General features: G+C 40.2%; 1 protein-coding gene across 1 annotated transcript; it reads right to left on the reverse strand.

Moving 5' to 3' along the window:
- Window positions 1-431: 431 nt before the first annotated feature.
- UQCRC2 (ubiquinol-cytochrome c reductase core protein 2) lies at window positions 432-12,419 on the reverse strand. The gene is made up of 14 exons (XM_075768214.1): window positions 12,265-12,419; window positions 10,682-10,774; window positions 10,407-10,556; window positions 9,123-9,187; window positions 8,084-8,140; window positions 7,678-7,802; window positions 6,171-6,268; window positions 5,692-5,749; window positions 5,430-5,525; window positions 4,327-4,526; window positions 3,977-4,057; window positions 3,372-3,448; window positions 1,492-1,645; window positions 432-675 (listed from the first exon to the last, which is right to left on the reverse strand). The coding sequence occupies exons 1-14, from the start codon at window positions 12,298-12,300 to the stop codon at window positions 592-594; spliced, it is 1,374 nt and encodes a 457-aa protein (XP_075624329.1). The 5' UTR covers window positions 12,301-12,419; the 3' UTR covers window positions 432-591.
- Window positions 12,420-12,758: the final 339 nt, after the last annotated feature.

A 12,758-nucleotide genomic window follows, 5' to 3' on the forward strand; every position in this document is an offset into this window, starting at 1 on the left:
TCACTGTCTGAAGATATTTGAAATGATATATTAGCTATATAAAGCTGTTTTAGCAATGCCCTCCCTCCCCTCAAAGATGTTGATCAATGCTACTTGTGAGAACATCGAGAAACACTGCCTCTGCTAGTCCCAGACAAGCAGCAGTTGCAAGCTTTAAGGTCTAATATATTCACCTTTGTCTGGAGGTAAGTTTCTTCATTTACTTGGGATAAGGATGGTGCAGACAGTTTATCAAGAGCTTTTCCTGAACATAGAGGAATACATGGACAACTAGAGACAATTACAGTATTTTTCTGCATCGCAGTGATCACTTTTGATGTATCTGTTTTTTACACCTTACTTTCTCACTGTAGTTTTACCTTCAGTGTACAGAGCCAGACTTCTCAGCATTTTAGATACCATTTTCAGTGGAAAAAAGTCAACACAAAAGATAGGAACTCAGCACTTTATTTGACGAGTGCAAGCCCACAATTACTCCAGATTAATCTTCTGAAAGAACTGAATTGATAAATAACAAGTTAGTAGTAATTTCTTTAGAACATCGGTGACTTAAGAGTTCAGGTCCATCTTGAATCTGCATCCCAGTTGTTTTTACAACTCATCAAGAAAAGGAGTATTTCCCAGATCCCCACTAGCTGCCATCGATTTCTTCCCATTGACAAACTTCTTTGCAGCCTGAAAATAAACCAGAAAGAGGGATATAAGGAAATACTTGCTACAACAGTTTACCTTGCTGCTCATAGCCTCAGCTTCAAGTTATTAAAACTATCAATTCCCAACACTACCACTTTTCCTTTTGCTGCCTAAACTTACTTGCTCCTAATCCAGCTCCTCATATCTTTATCATCTAAACAGGAATGGCAGACAGTTGGATATAAAAGGCATAAACTCTTTGAAAATGGTTATTTCTATAATAATTATTACACCACAAGACACAGTGGATCTCTCCTTACTACTCAAGTCACAAGTAGTTGCTACTGCAACACAAATTAGTGGTGACTGTGGAAAACCAAGTTTTCTATCTTAGAATTTCTGATGGATTTCTGTATGAAGTTTGCTTCAAGTATAAGCAACAGGAAAACTTGGAAAAGTTACCTCAATTCATCATTGAAAGCCTAACTGTTTTATTAAGCACACCAAAAATTCTTGACTCAGGAATCCTAAAAGCCTTGACACAGAAGTGTCTGCACTACAGCTAACATCAAGTTTTCCATGAGTACTAGTTGGCAGTTTTGGTAAATTGAAGTAGATGAGAATTTCACATCCTTCCAGCTACACTAGTTTTACAGTGTATTGAATTAAAGAGTCTTCTGTTTATAAAGTAAGTAAAGACATCAAAAGATAGCCAGCTGGGATTTGTAAATGAGTTGCCTTTTTTTTAAAGATAGTGTATGTGTGTGTTTATAAACACACACAAGTGAGCACTAGTTTTGTATAAAAAAACCTTACACAGTGATTAAGGAACACCTGTAGATGCCAACACATACTTACATTCACAACATCAGCAGTGGCTACAGAGTCGATTTTCTGAGCAACAACAGATGGGGATGTGTGTGTGCCAGAAACCAATGACTCTGAGCCAATTTCATTCAGTAACCCTTCTGCAGTCTCCACTGACATCAAATAGGTGGCTTTCAGCTGATTTCTGCCATCAAACAAAGCATTACGGATGAGTGAGTGCACAACTCCTGTTATTACCTTCCCACTGCCCCCTAAGTGCAAGGAGATTTTGGTGCTTTAAGTTTTCAAGATTTCTCTCCATTTTGAAAGGTTTTCAAGTAAGGAAGGGTTCTGTAGTTAGGAAAGAGGCACCACAAATAGTTCAAGCATGAAAAAACCAGAGTACTTGAACACCTGCTGCCTTGGAGCGATCAGCGACCCCACACAGCCAGAAGATCTCTAGCTCAGAATTTGTTTCTGTTTGAAGAAACTAACGTAGGTACCCCAGGAATTAGAAAAACTAATCTATCATGTTTAAAAATTAAGTTTAAAATTTATTCCAGTTTCTCATCAAGAACAAATGTATGCAGAGCAGTTTTGTTGTGACAAAGCAGCACTGACTGTAAATGTTAGGCTCCTTGTGCAATAGTTCTGTGTTCAGTTAAAAGACAGCAAGTTTATACTAGTTTTTCTCTTTCATGCAGTCTCACTGCTACCTGTGAAAATCTTATCTTTATAAACTCATCCTCCTACTTTTTTAAAAGTCAAAATGGCAGAAAATGGTTTACTCCAAGAGAATATGATTAAGTAACTTGGTATTTTCAACTGAATTGCAAGACTCTGCAAATATCACTGACCTTGAATTTGGTTTTTGGGGTGGTTTTTTTTTTGTCATTAAAGGCAAAAAACCAATACAGAAAATACATGAAGCCATTCCAGAAGGGAAACTCCCAAGAAAAAAAAGCCACAGCACTGTGTGTAACTGCCTAATACTAGGCAGTTTCGATACCAAAAAACCCCCAAAACCCCACCAAAAAAAAAAAAAAACACCAAAAAAACCCCCAAAAAACACAACCCCCACAAAACTAATAGTGCCAAATATAAAGGTCCAGAATTCACCACTTAGCTACTAGTGACTAAGGCACAACCAATCATGTCTAGGTTATCATGTCTGATGTAATCAAGCTTTATGTGGAGTCTTTTATATATGCAACAGACCATATTTTAATTTTGCTACTTGAGTGAATCTGTATGCTCTTCTATTGCACAAATACGGTTTTAGAGGCTCAGTGCAGTTTAACAGTACTTGCAGGTCAAGCACCAACTGATGTGCACAATCCTCTATAAATTAGAAACTCTCAAACTTTGTTGGTATTACTGCATCTCTGATAGTAATTTTCCCCCATCTCAAATATTCCTCGGGGCATGTATTTCGAGTACTTGGATGTAACATCACTAATTCACTGCCTTACACTTGCAGACCCTCATTACCACTATTCCTTGAAAATGCAGAAGATGGTTTAATAGAATTGTTTTGAGAATTGCGGCAGAGCAACTGTAAAGGGAATTACCCAAATAATGCCATTTAGGATTCTAATTTAAATACATCTTGATACTACAGAGTATGATTAAAATGACAGCATCTGCTGATACTTGCTAATTTCCTACATTGAAACAGTTTTTAGAAAACATTAACACTTATCTAACAAGTTTTTATTAGGAAATACCACTACCAGAGAAGCGGTGTAGTTTTGGAAAAAAGAATATTGACAGTGCTTCCGTTTTAACACAGGAAAGTGAGCAGCTCCCACGGAAATAATTACAGGACAACAATAAGCTTTGCTGTATGGAATAGTTTAAGTGTTTGACAAGTAGCTACATGTTAAGAAACTTCTCTTTACAACACACAAGACAATTCTTTATGCACTTACTTTGCCTTTGTGACATCATCATCAGTGACACTGCCCTGAGCAATGGCCTTTATCTGGTTCAAAGCTGCTTTAATGACCTGAGGAGAATTAAATCATTTAAGACTTCTTCCCGCATTAAATTTCAACATGTTATTTCTGTTATCTGACATCTTAGAAACTTCTCAGGGGAGCAGCTGACAGTGTTAGGATTGTCCGCCTGAACTCAATTCTGAACAGCTTTATAAGAAAACTACAAACACTGTAATAAAAACCAGTGTGGATTTAAATTGCAACACCACATTAATTGCTACGGTCTCACCACTTTTCATGAGAGTATTCAGTTCTGGCAGCTTCAAGAGCCAGCATGTTCCTCACGATATGCTTAGGCTGACACATGTAAATCAGCAATTCAAGGCATTTTTACTAGCTCTAGTTTGTATCAGGTATTTGTACTTCCAAGAATGCAAGTCTCATTCCAGCTTACAGAGCTAAGTTGTAACTGAACATGCAGCATTCTTATACAAGAAACCAGGTGAATTGACTTTTTAAAAATAAATCAGTCACTATCTCAAAAATCAAAACACTGGTTTGAGGGTTACGTTGTTAATACTTAATCAGCAACTCACCTCCGCAGTGTTTGAAGCCTGGGATATGGTATAAATCCCAAAGAGCCCAGAATCAGAGTAATTAACATTAAATGCGGAAGCCTGCAAAACAAACATTATCATCAACTGTTTCAAGTATCAGAACACAGCATCAAGCATAGGAAAATAATTACTATTAGGATCTAAAATACTGTAATTCAGGAAGCTAAACTCCATCTGTGCAAAGAAAAGATCAGATTGGAATGCCTTCTCTAAAATACTGAAACTTATGCAAGAATGAACTAATTAAGATTCTAGCTGGAGGTAGTAATCTCTCAAAGGTTATTGCATTTCAATTAAAATCTTAAAGTACCATAACCCTTTGAACTTACGTCAAATGGCTGGGTAGTTGTTTTAGCAATACCCTGGGACAACTTGCTGGTAACATTGCTTCCCCTCTTGATAAGGGGTCCAGCACCTAGAACGTGCTGAAGAACACTGAACGCATTTGCTTCTGCACTTCCAACAGCAGCTCCTTCCGTTACAATAGCAGCATGGACAAGGCTATCGCCATTCTGTTCTCTGATTTCTCCTAAAAATACAACAACAGAATAAAAGGTAATGCAACGTTCAGTTAGAAACTACTGTACGTTCAGAGGTACGGAAAGGAAACACTTCTAGCCAGGAGTTAGTTTCACAAGAGAGAAGCCAGGGTGCGAAGTTATTTCATGTCTGCTCATGAAGACAGCAAGCAGCTGTTAGTAGGCTGCAGGTCACTTTAAAAAGTCCTTTACATTCAAAAATTTTCTTGCAAGCACAAACCCAAGTACCTTACAAAGCCTTACTTGAACCTGACCCTAAACCATACATACTACAAGATGATAAAACTCAGTGAGTCTCCAGATAACAAATACCCAGAAAAGTAGTGTACCTTCTGTTCATAGTACTATTTATTCTGTTTTATAGAAACTGAAATTATTCCGCTCAAATATGAAATGCTAGAAACTTTATTTTTCCCCCACCTGTTTACAGAGTGATCTGATACTCCAACTAAGGAACAGCTACTGGTATTTGCACAAGATACTGTTCTGGAAGAGCTAAGCATTGCTTTGTCTTTTATGAAAGACAACATTCTAACAGATCTTCCCCAAAAAGAATGCCTACCATCACTTCTAGACAGTCCTTAATCTATTCTTAAGGGAATCTTCCCAAAAAATGCCAAGAGATACCATATGCCAGCTTGTTTTTAGCTTTATGGAATAAATGATCTTGCAGGTAAAGCTTTGTTGGAGATACAGGTTCAGTTTTATCCCAGAACTTTCCATGGTGGGGAATAATCCTCTGCTTATTTAGATGAGAGATGCCTCTGAACTGTCACTTCCTACATACAGCATTTAGTACAACTACACAGTTTTCAGTTGCAACTCTGAATAATCCTACATTTCTAATAAACAGAAAATCAGTCATTCAGAACAGATACAAGAAACGCACTTACCCCCTCGATAGACAGCCTTTGCACTAGAAATACCAGCCCCACTTCGGATATTTAGAAAGTGCTCTGCAACTTGCTTTAAGTCAGAGTGCTTTACACCTGCAATACAATACTTTATTCCAAATAACGTAATGGCATTGGAAAGCTACAGCAGTTACATAAAAGTGTGTTAAGTATACTGTAACATTTTACTTCTACAGAGAACTCCAATTTCTACAGTAGTTTTCCCTTATGAATTGCAGTGTCCGTTAAAGAACATACATACCTATTCCTACAAGGGCCATTCTCGCACTTGTGAAATTGTTCTGTACAAAATGGTGAAGCTGCAACAGGAAATTCACATTTTATGTATAAAGAACAAAAATGGCAAGTGTGTTTCCAACATTCCCAGTTCAGCCTTATACTTCTTAATGCAGCAAACTCCAAGGCTTCCCAAAGGAACTGCCTATAGAATGACATTTTACGCGTTCTCCAGTGACAACTACAAAACCCTTTTATACAAGAACACTTGCATTTTATTGACAATCTTCCTATCAACAGAAAGCCCCTGACATTAACCACCTCTCCAAATGTGAACTTGAGTTTGGCACCCAGTACTAAAAGCTGCATGGAAATAAGTTATTTTAACATCAGACTAATATAACAATAAATACTGACTGTATATTTACTAAATTAATTTTCTCTCTCATCTATCCTTGATAAAGAAACTGAAACAGATTTATAACACAACACCAATGATCCTACCTGCTCAGAAGTAATTTTTCCAATTGTGTAATCTGGACAATATAAGGGGTTTGCCAGAGCATTCTTATATGCTGCAGCGTGCAAGTTTTCCAGCACTCCTAAGAGGAACAAAGTTTCAGTGATGATGATGAACATAAGAGCCACTTTAACATTTCAGCCACCAGATGAATGAAACTAAATGCTCCCCCAGTGAACAGAGCTGTGGTCCACTTTAAGGACTGCAAGATCTGCAAAAGGAGGTCTGGAATAATCTAATACACATGGAAATTTCATCCAAATCCTCAGGCAACAGAATCTGGTCTGAGGGCTTCTATTCTTTTGTAACTTGTTTAAAAAAAAATAAAAATCTAGTAACTTGCATAGGCTGAACACTTTCTGGCCTCAACAACAAGCTATAAATGCAATCGGTGTTTGAAGGAGCAGTAGAAAACGACGATGAAGCCCAACATCCTTTTAATTAGTTTCAGAATCATCATCATCTTCACTGTAAGCATCCCTTGTTCTTGAGTTTAAGAAAGAACAGGCTGTTTGTAATATTATTTGTAGATGAGACATCCCAAAAAGCTATCTCCCTATTCAGATGAAGAATGATAGTGTCTTCCATTCCCTTCTCATTAGTTTTTTCTTGCATCCAATAGCATTCTGCTCATTCCTGTTTGATATTCTCAAGAGAAAGATGACACTCCTTTCTTCATAGTTCTGATTCTGAACATAACTGTAACTGAAAATATTAAGTTACTATGACACCAACCTGTAGTTGATACAAGTTTAAAAAAAAAGACTGTTCTTGATTCTGATTTAAAAAAATAGTAGCACTTCAATATAAGCCAGACCTTTTCCAAAGCCCAACATCGTGTTGTCACTTTTAATGGGTTACAATGCTTCACTGAGTAGTACAAATGACGTTTATTGTGCAGAACTACCTGGGAGAACTTGGGTGACTGGAGTTAAGGCTTGGTTTGGCTGAGGCTTTGTGTTTGCTTTTTTTTTTTTTTAAACCCACAAACCTCAATTTATGAACCTAAATCCGGAATCCATTTTCAGTGTAATGAAAATACATATTGTTTTTATACCAAATTACCATGCAAATGCAAGAAGTCTTTTGTAGAGTACTGTTTCCACATCGATGACTAATACCTAAATATTGTTTGCAGAACATGAGCTGCTGCAAATATATTGTCAACAACAGTCACGACTTGCACATTCTTTGGTTCTACTTCAAAAAAATTAAAAGGGAAAGTGGAAGCTGTCAAGGAGAATGGTGTAAGCTGTCTTCAGCATGTTACTTGCTAAACATTGTCATGCACAGGCTGGAAAAACTTGTGGATTTATAAAAAAAAGTTCCTTAACAACAGGAAGACCGTATCTATCAATGGGGAAAAGCTGAAAAGTGAAATGGTCATGTGATAGAGCCAAAGGGAAACTATTTTTTCCAAAGTTTTTCATTTTGAAGAAACTCCCATGCAGCCAAGGCAGTGGATCATACACTTACAGAAAATACACTTACCAACTTGAGGATTCTGAAATGCAATTGCTTTGTCAACTTTTAGTTGTGGCTGAAGATCAGTTACTTCCCACGGTCTGAACTCTGGTGCTGTGGTGACGTTAAGAAGGTACTCCATTACTGTGTCACTAGGTAAAAAAAGTTACAAAGGCATTAAACACAACAAAAGTAGCATGTACTGCTTTTGAAGTTCAAAGCAACTCAAACTAATCTGCAAGCAACACATTAACAACAAAATATACCACTTGAGCCAGAATAGTTATTAGCTGAATATTTATACAGTAATTTATTACAAAGACATGACAATAGGTATTACTCCTACCATGTAAAATGACAGGTCTCTACTTTACTAGAGAGTGGTTTGTAAAGAAGGCAGTTAAGTCAGTTTACAGCATATCTAGATACCTACACATAGTCACGCAGGCATTCAACAGAGTAAGTCATTTTCTCTCTTGTTGAGTACACACTAAATGAAAAAAAAATATCTATTTCAGCAGAGAACACAGAATTGGATTTTCATACATATTCCCCATTGATGAATTTGTCAGCAAGGTATTGACTAGAATATCTAGGTAACCTTAAGCCTGCTTGAGATGACTGTTTAAAGGAGTGATAATACACACAGAGCAGAAACAGATATAACTAAAACTCTTAAGTATTCAAGTAATAACAAGTGTCTCGTGACCAACAGAATTTAAGATACCATGATAACCCAAGGTAAAACAACAAATAAGGCTGAATAGCAAAACTTGGAAGAAAAACATGTACATGTATAAAGAAGACAATTTAGAAATTATTCTTTTTGGGCAAAAAACATAGTTGGTCTTTTTCACTTGCTTCAACACGTTTGTGATTAACAGGAACAAAAAAGGGTAGAGTCTCAAGTTATATAAAACACTGCTTTTAACCAAATTCTATATAAAACAATCTTACTGGATGATTTCAAGATACACTGCAAGAAAGCAGGCACAGCGAGATCCCTCTTTTATTTCTCTTAGGCTTGTTTTCTAGGCTTTAAACTCTCAAATCACGAAAGCCAACTACTGTCTGAATTGTTCCCAAAATTGCAGTATGATGAGTGGTATCTATTCACAAAAGATGGAGAAAAAAAAAAAATCTACTGATTTCAGGAAGTTTAATTTCAAAGCCTGAAAAGGCAGAAAGAACATTAAGCTCTCTGGACAAATTCTGTTTCTTCCAGGTACACAACATTTGTAGTTTGTTAACTGAAAGGTCTTTTTAAAATACAAATCGCAGGTGCACTCTTGAACCTTAATAGATCAAGAAGTACAAGAAACGTTCCTTGTCAACGTCCACCATTCAAGCGCCATTACCACACTGAGCTTACCCGCCTACATACTGTTACACTTAGCGTTTTAAGTTTCCTTCAGTCATTCAGCTTGTTCACATCTTACCAAGGCAGATTATCTTTACATGTGGTTACAAACCTTAGGCTACCCCCAACAGCTTCAATGCCACGAGTAATCCGGAAAGAAGATGCTCCTTTAGTAGTCTATTTAAAAACAAAGCAAAACAAAAACCAACTTAAAATTCTAGCTATTTTCAGAACAGATTTGCCTGACATTGTTCAGCGCTCAAGCAAACAGTACCTGTTTATTCATTTATACAGAAGCTATTTTGAAAAGTTGAGCGAGCTGACTGCATCCCTACTCCCCATCATTTCTATCATCCCCTCTGATTTTCCACCATAATTGCTCACATATTTGCTCCCCAGCCCCATTCTAGAATGATCCAGGTTTGCTTGAACATTTAATAGGATTCTTTGAATGAGATAAGCTTGACAAAACCAGAGCAAGGAACGCCTACACATTCTATTTTACTGACAGCTGTCTGGGGAAAGGAACTTTGGGCAGCAGTTGGGAAGGAGGAAATAAACAGCTGGGATGTTTGGGGGTTCTTTTCTGCCTGAAACCGAGCCCATGCAACAACAGTCAAAGGCAAAGGCGTGTCAGTGGTGCTGTGTAGTTCCTGTTGTCACAGCCTGCCTGGTGTGCAGGAGAGACAGTGTTTACATCTGCAGCTGGAGCCAGACAGCAATCGAGATAAACACGAACAAGGGGAATGACCACCGTGGGTCAAGCCCACGGGACATCTAGCCCACGTTCTGTACCTGACAGCGGCTGTTTAAATACAACATCCCACAACTCATTCAATGGTATTCCTGCAGTACCTACAGGAGCTATTCCTTTCAGCAACTATTTAAGGACCTTCTATCAATCAATTTCAGTCTTTTTTGAACCTGCTGATACATTTCTGCCCCCACAGCATCCTGTATAACTGAAACTAGACATAAAACAGGGAGGGAAAACAAGGAGCTTAAAATATCTTGATGGTAGTAGAAAGAAAAACTATTCAGAAATGTTTCACACACACACAAAATTGAGTTTGTATCAGCCACCCAAATTAACTTTTACTGCAGCTTAAACAAAATGAGTTATGTGCACAGCTTATCTGTGTGTGTATATATAGGTATGTATGTATGTAAAGACACCACTGGAGAGCATAATTCTAAATAATTATCACTCCCTGCCTTCCAGGAAGTAATGTCATCTCTCCTGCACTCGAACCAGTAACCAAGAATCAATGTACATTGTTTTCCACTTTATGCGATCTCTTACATTAAGTTCTACCATATAATTTCTTTTTGCAATCACAAACTTGCCACCATTTCATCTACTGCCAACATAATAACAAACCGAAGAAACACCTACCAAATTAGATGCAAGACGAAGCAAGTGAGCAGTTCCCAAGTTACTAGTGGTTTCATATCTGCTGCCCGCTTTAATAAACACACCAATTCTTGAAGCTGGAGAAAAGTTTTCCAGAGACGCAATAACTAAGCCATTTGGTAATTTTGTGATCTGTATTAAAAAGAAAAAAATTGGTTTAGTCATCCACTGGAAGTACTGTCACAGTTCTCCTTTGACTGAGTTTTAAAAAAGTAAATAAAAAGGAGAGAGAAAAAAATACCAGTATTCATACCAACCTCAAGATCCTCAGACTCTGGAGATAATTTCACTCGTTCTGCAGTTGCTGAGGTTGCAACTTTAGGAGCTACTTTAAGCGAGTAAAGTCTCTTCTAGAGGAGAAAGCATAAGAGAATAGATTTCCTGAATTAGTTCTTCACATGTTCCATGACATACTGAAAAAGCAGCTAATTTTAAAGTAGAAATACAATGAACGACTTCAAGCCCCAGACTAAAAAAGTGATTCCCTTGTAAATTCCTCTGTTTTTTACATCACTGTTGGAACCTATGCAATGACTTACACAAGGAAGTTAAAAAAATAGCACTATGAGAAAGTTTTTTTTCTCCTCTTGCTGTTGGGCAGTAGGAATCTTTACTGACACTATACAGTCTGTAGGATCACTGCATAGCAATTAACTGAACAAACAGCTACAGCAATCCACACACGCAGAACTCAACTTCAGAGATAACTGTCTAATTTATTAGGCGTAGGCAGTTCAAGTGAGAGTCACCTCAGAACACCAACCTATGCACACTGACTGCTGCATACAAAGAGGACTCATATGCAAGTCCCGAAACAGCAGAGTAATAACCAGCAGCAGGCCTTCGAATTGAGGAGGCGAACATCGCAAGAGCCTTCCCTTCAGTAGCTGGCAACAGAAATAACAAGACTACTGATTTTGAATCTGAAATGCTATTTTCTTCCACCCTTTTTGGAAGTTTCTTATACTTGTAACATAAATTTACTTATTATTCTTCTTTTCACATTAAAAAAATAATTTGATTCCCATACATCTCAAAGTAAAAACTGAGTGACAGAAACACTGCTGCTCTCAGCTGTAGGGATACCAATGACATAATTCGCCTTGCTCTGTTGCAGACTCAGTTCAATGTACAAGTCTAGGAAAAACTCCTTTCTTCTCCCACCACAAATTTGTTAAGACACCCCATTTTAACCTCTAACCCTACTTATTAATGAATTGCTAGTGCCTGTCTAGAAGTGACTGACAAACACGCTGTGACTTACAAGACTCCATCCCACTGAAGCGAGCGTTTCCAGCAGACCCAACACCAGTTATATATCAACTGTCCGCCGGCTCCACAAGATTTTCGCAGCAGAACAGCCCTCTGCCCCCTCCGGCACTAGGGAGTCCCACTTGCCAAGGGCATCACCTTGCCACAAGCAGCTGAAGCTTCCCCAGCGAAAAAGGACCCCCTCGGCGACCGCTCCTCCCGGGAGCGGCCCTGCATGCAGCCCCCGGGGAGCCCCTCGCCTCGGCGGGAGCTCCCAGTCACCGAGCTGCCCGGACGCCTCCCCAGGCCCGGCCTGCGGCCTGTCTGACCTTCAGCCCCACCGCCTCGCTCCGCCATCCGCCCGGCCGGCTGGACCCCGGTCCCGGCCCCCGCTGACGCCCCTCGCTGACAGCCCCACAATCACGACCGCAGCCCGCTCGACCGCCCGCCCGCTGCCCGTCAGCCCGGCTCGTCGCCCCAGGGGTGGTTGGGGTCAGGCCCGCCCGCAGCCGCCGGGGCCCGGACAACCGCTGTCACGGCTGTCGCCGCTGTCTGCTGCCTCTCCCCAGCGCGTCCATGTCACACTCACTGAGAGGGAGCGCGCGACCACCGGGAATCCCTTCATCCTTCCGCGCCCCTCAGCTCGGCCCTGGCGAGGAGAACAAGATGGCTGTCCCGGAGGAGGACTCTGCGTTCCCGGCACACCCTGCGCCGCCTTGACTTTCTAGCGAGCGAATGCCTAAACTCGACTGCTCGTGCTTAGAATCGCGCCTTGGGGACAGAGCGACACCTCGCGGGCTCCGGGGCGGCCAAGCGCATGCGCAGAGTGCCGCCGCCTCCCGGTCACCGGGGAGGCTGTTCCGCCCGTCGAGGCGCGGGGGTGCCGGTGGTGCCTCCGGGCTGTGGCGAACCGTACATAAATCACGGCAGACCCCTTTCGTGGCATTCGCAGCCGCTTTCCCCCGCGGCGGTGCCTGAGGAGAGGTGGCAGCGGTGGCGACCGGCGATGTCTGAGGGGGCGCGGCCGTTCCCGGGGCGTCGGAGCTCGCCTCCGGTCGCGGCACGACCCTCAGCCGCCGGGGC

Source organism: Balearica regulorum, chromosome 15, assembly GCF_011004875.1.
Source record: "Balearica regulorum gibbericeps isolate bBalReg1 chromosome 15, bBalReg1.pri, whole genome shotgun sequence".
Lineage (NCBI taxonomy): Eukaryota > Metazoa > Chordata > Aves > Gruiformes > Gruidae > Balearica > Balearica regulorum.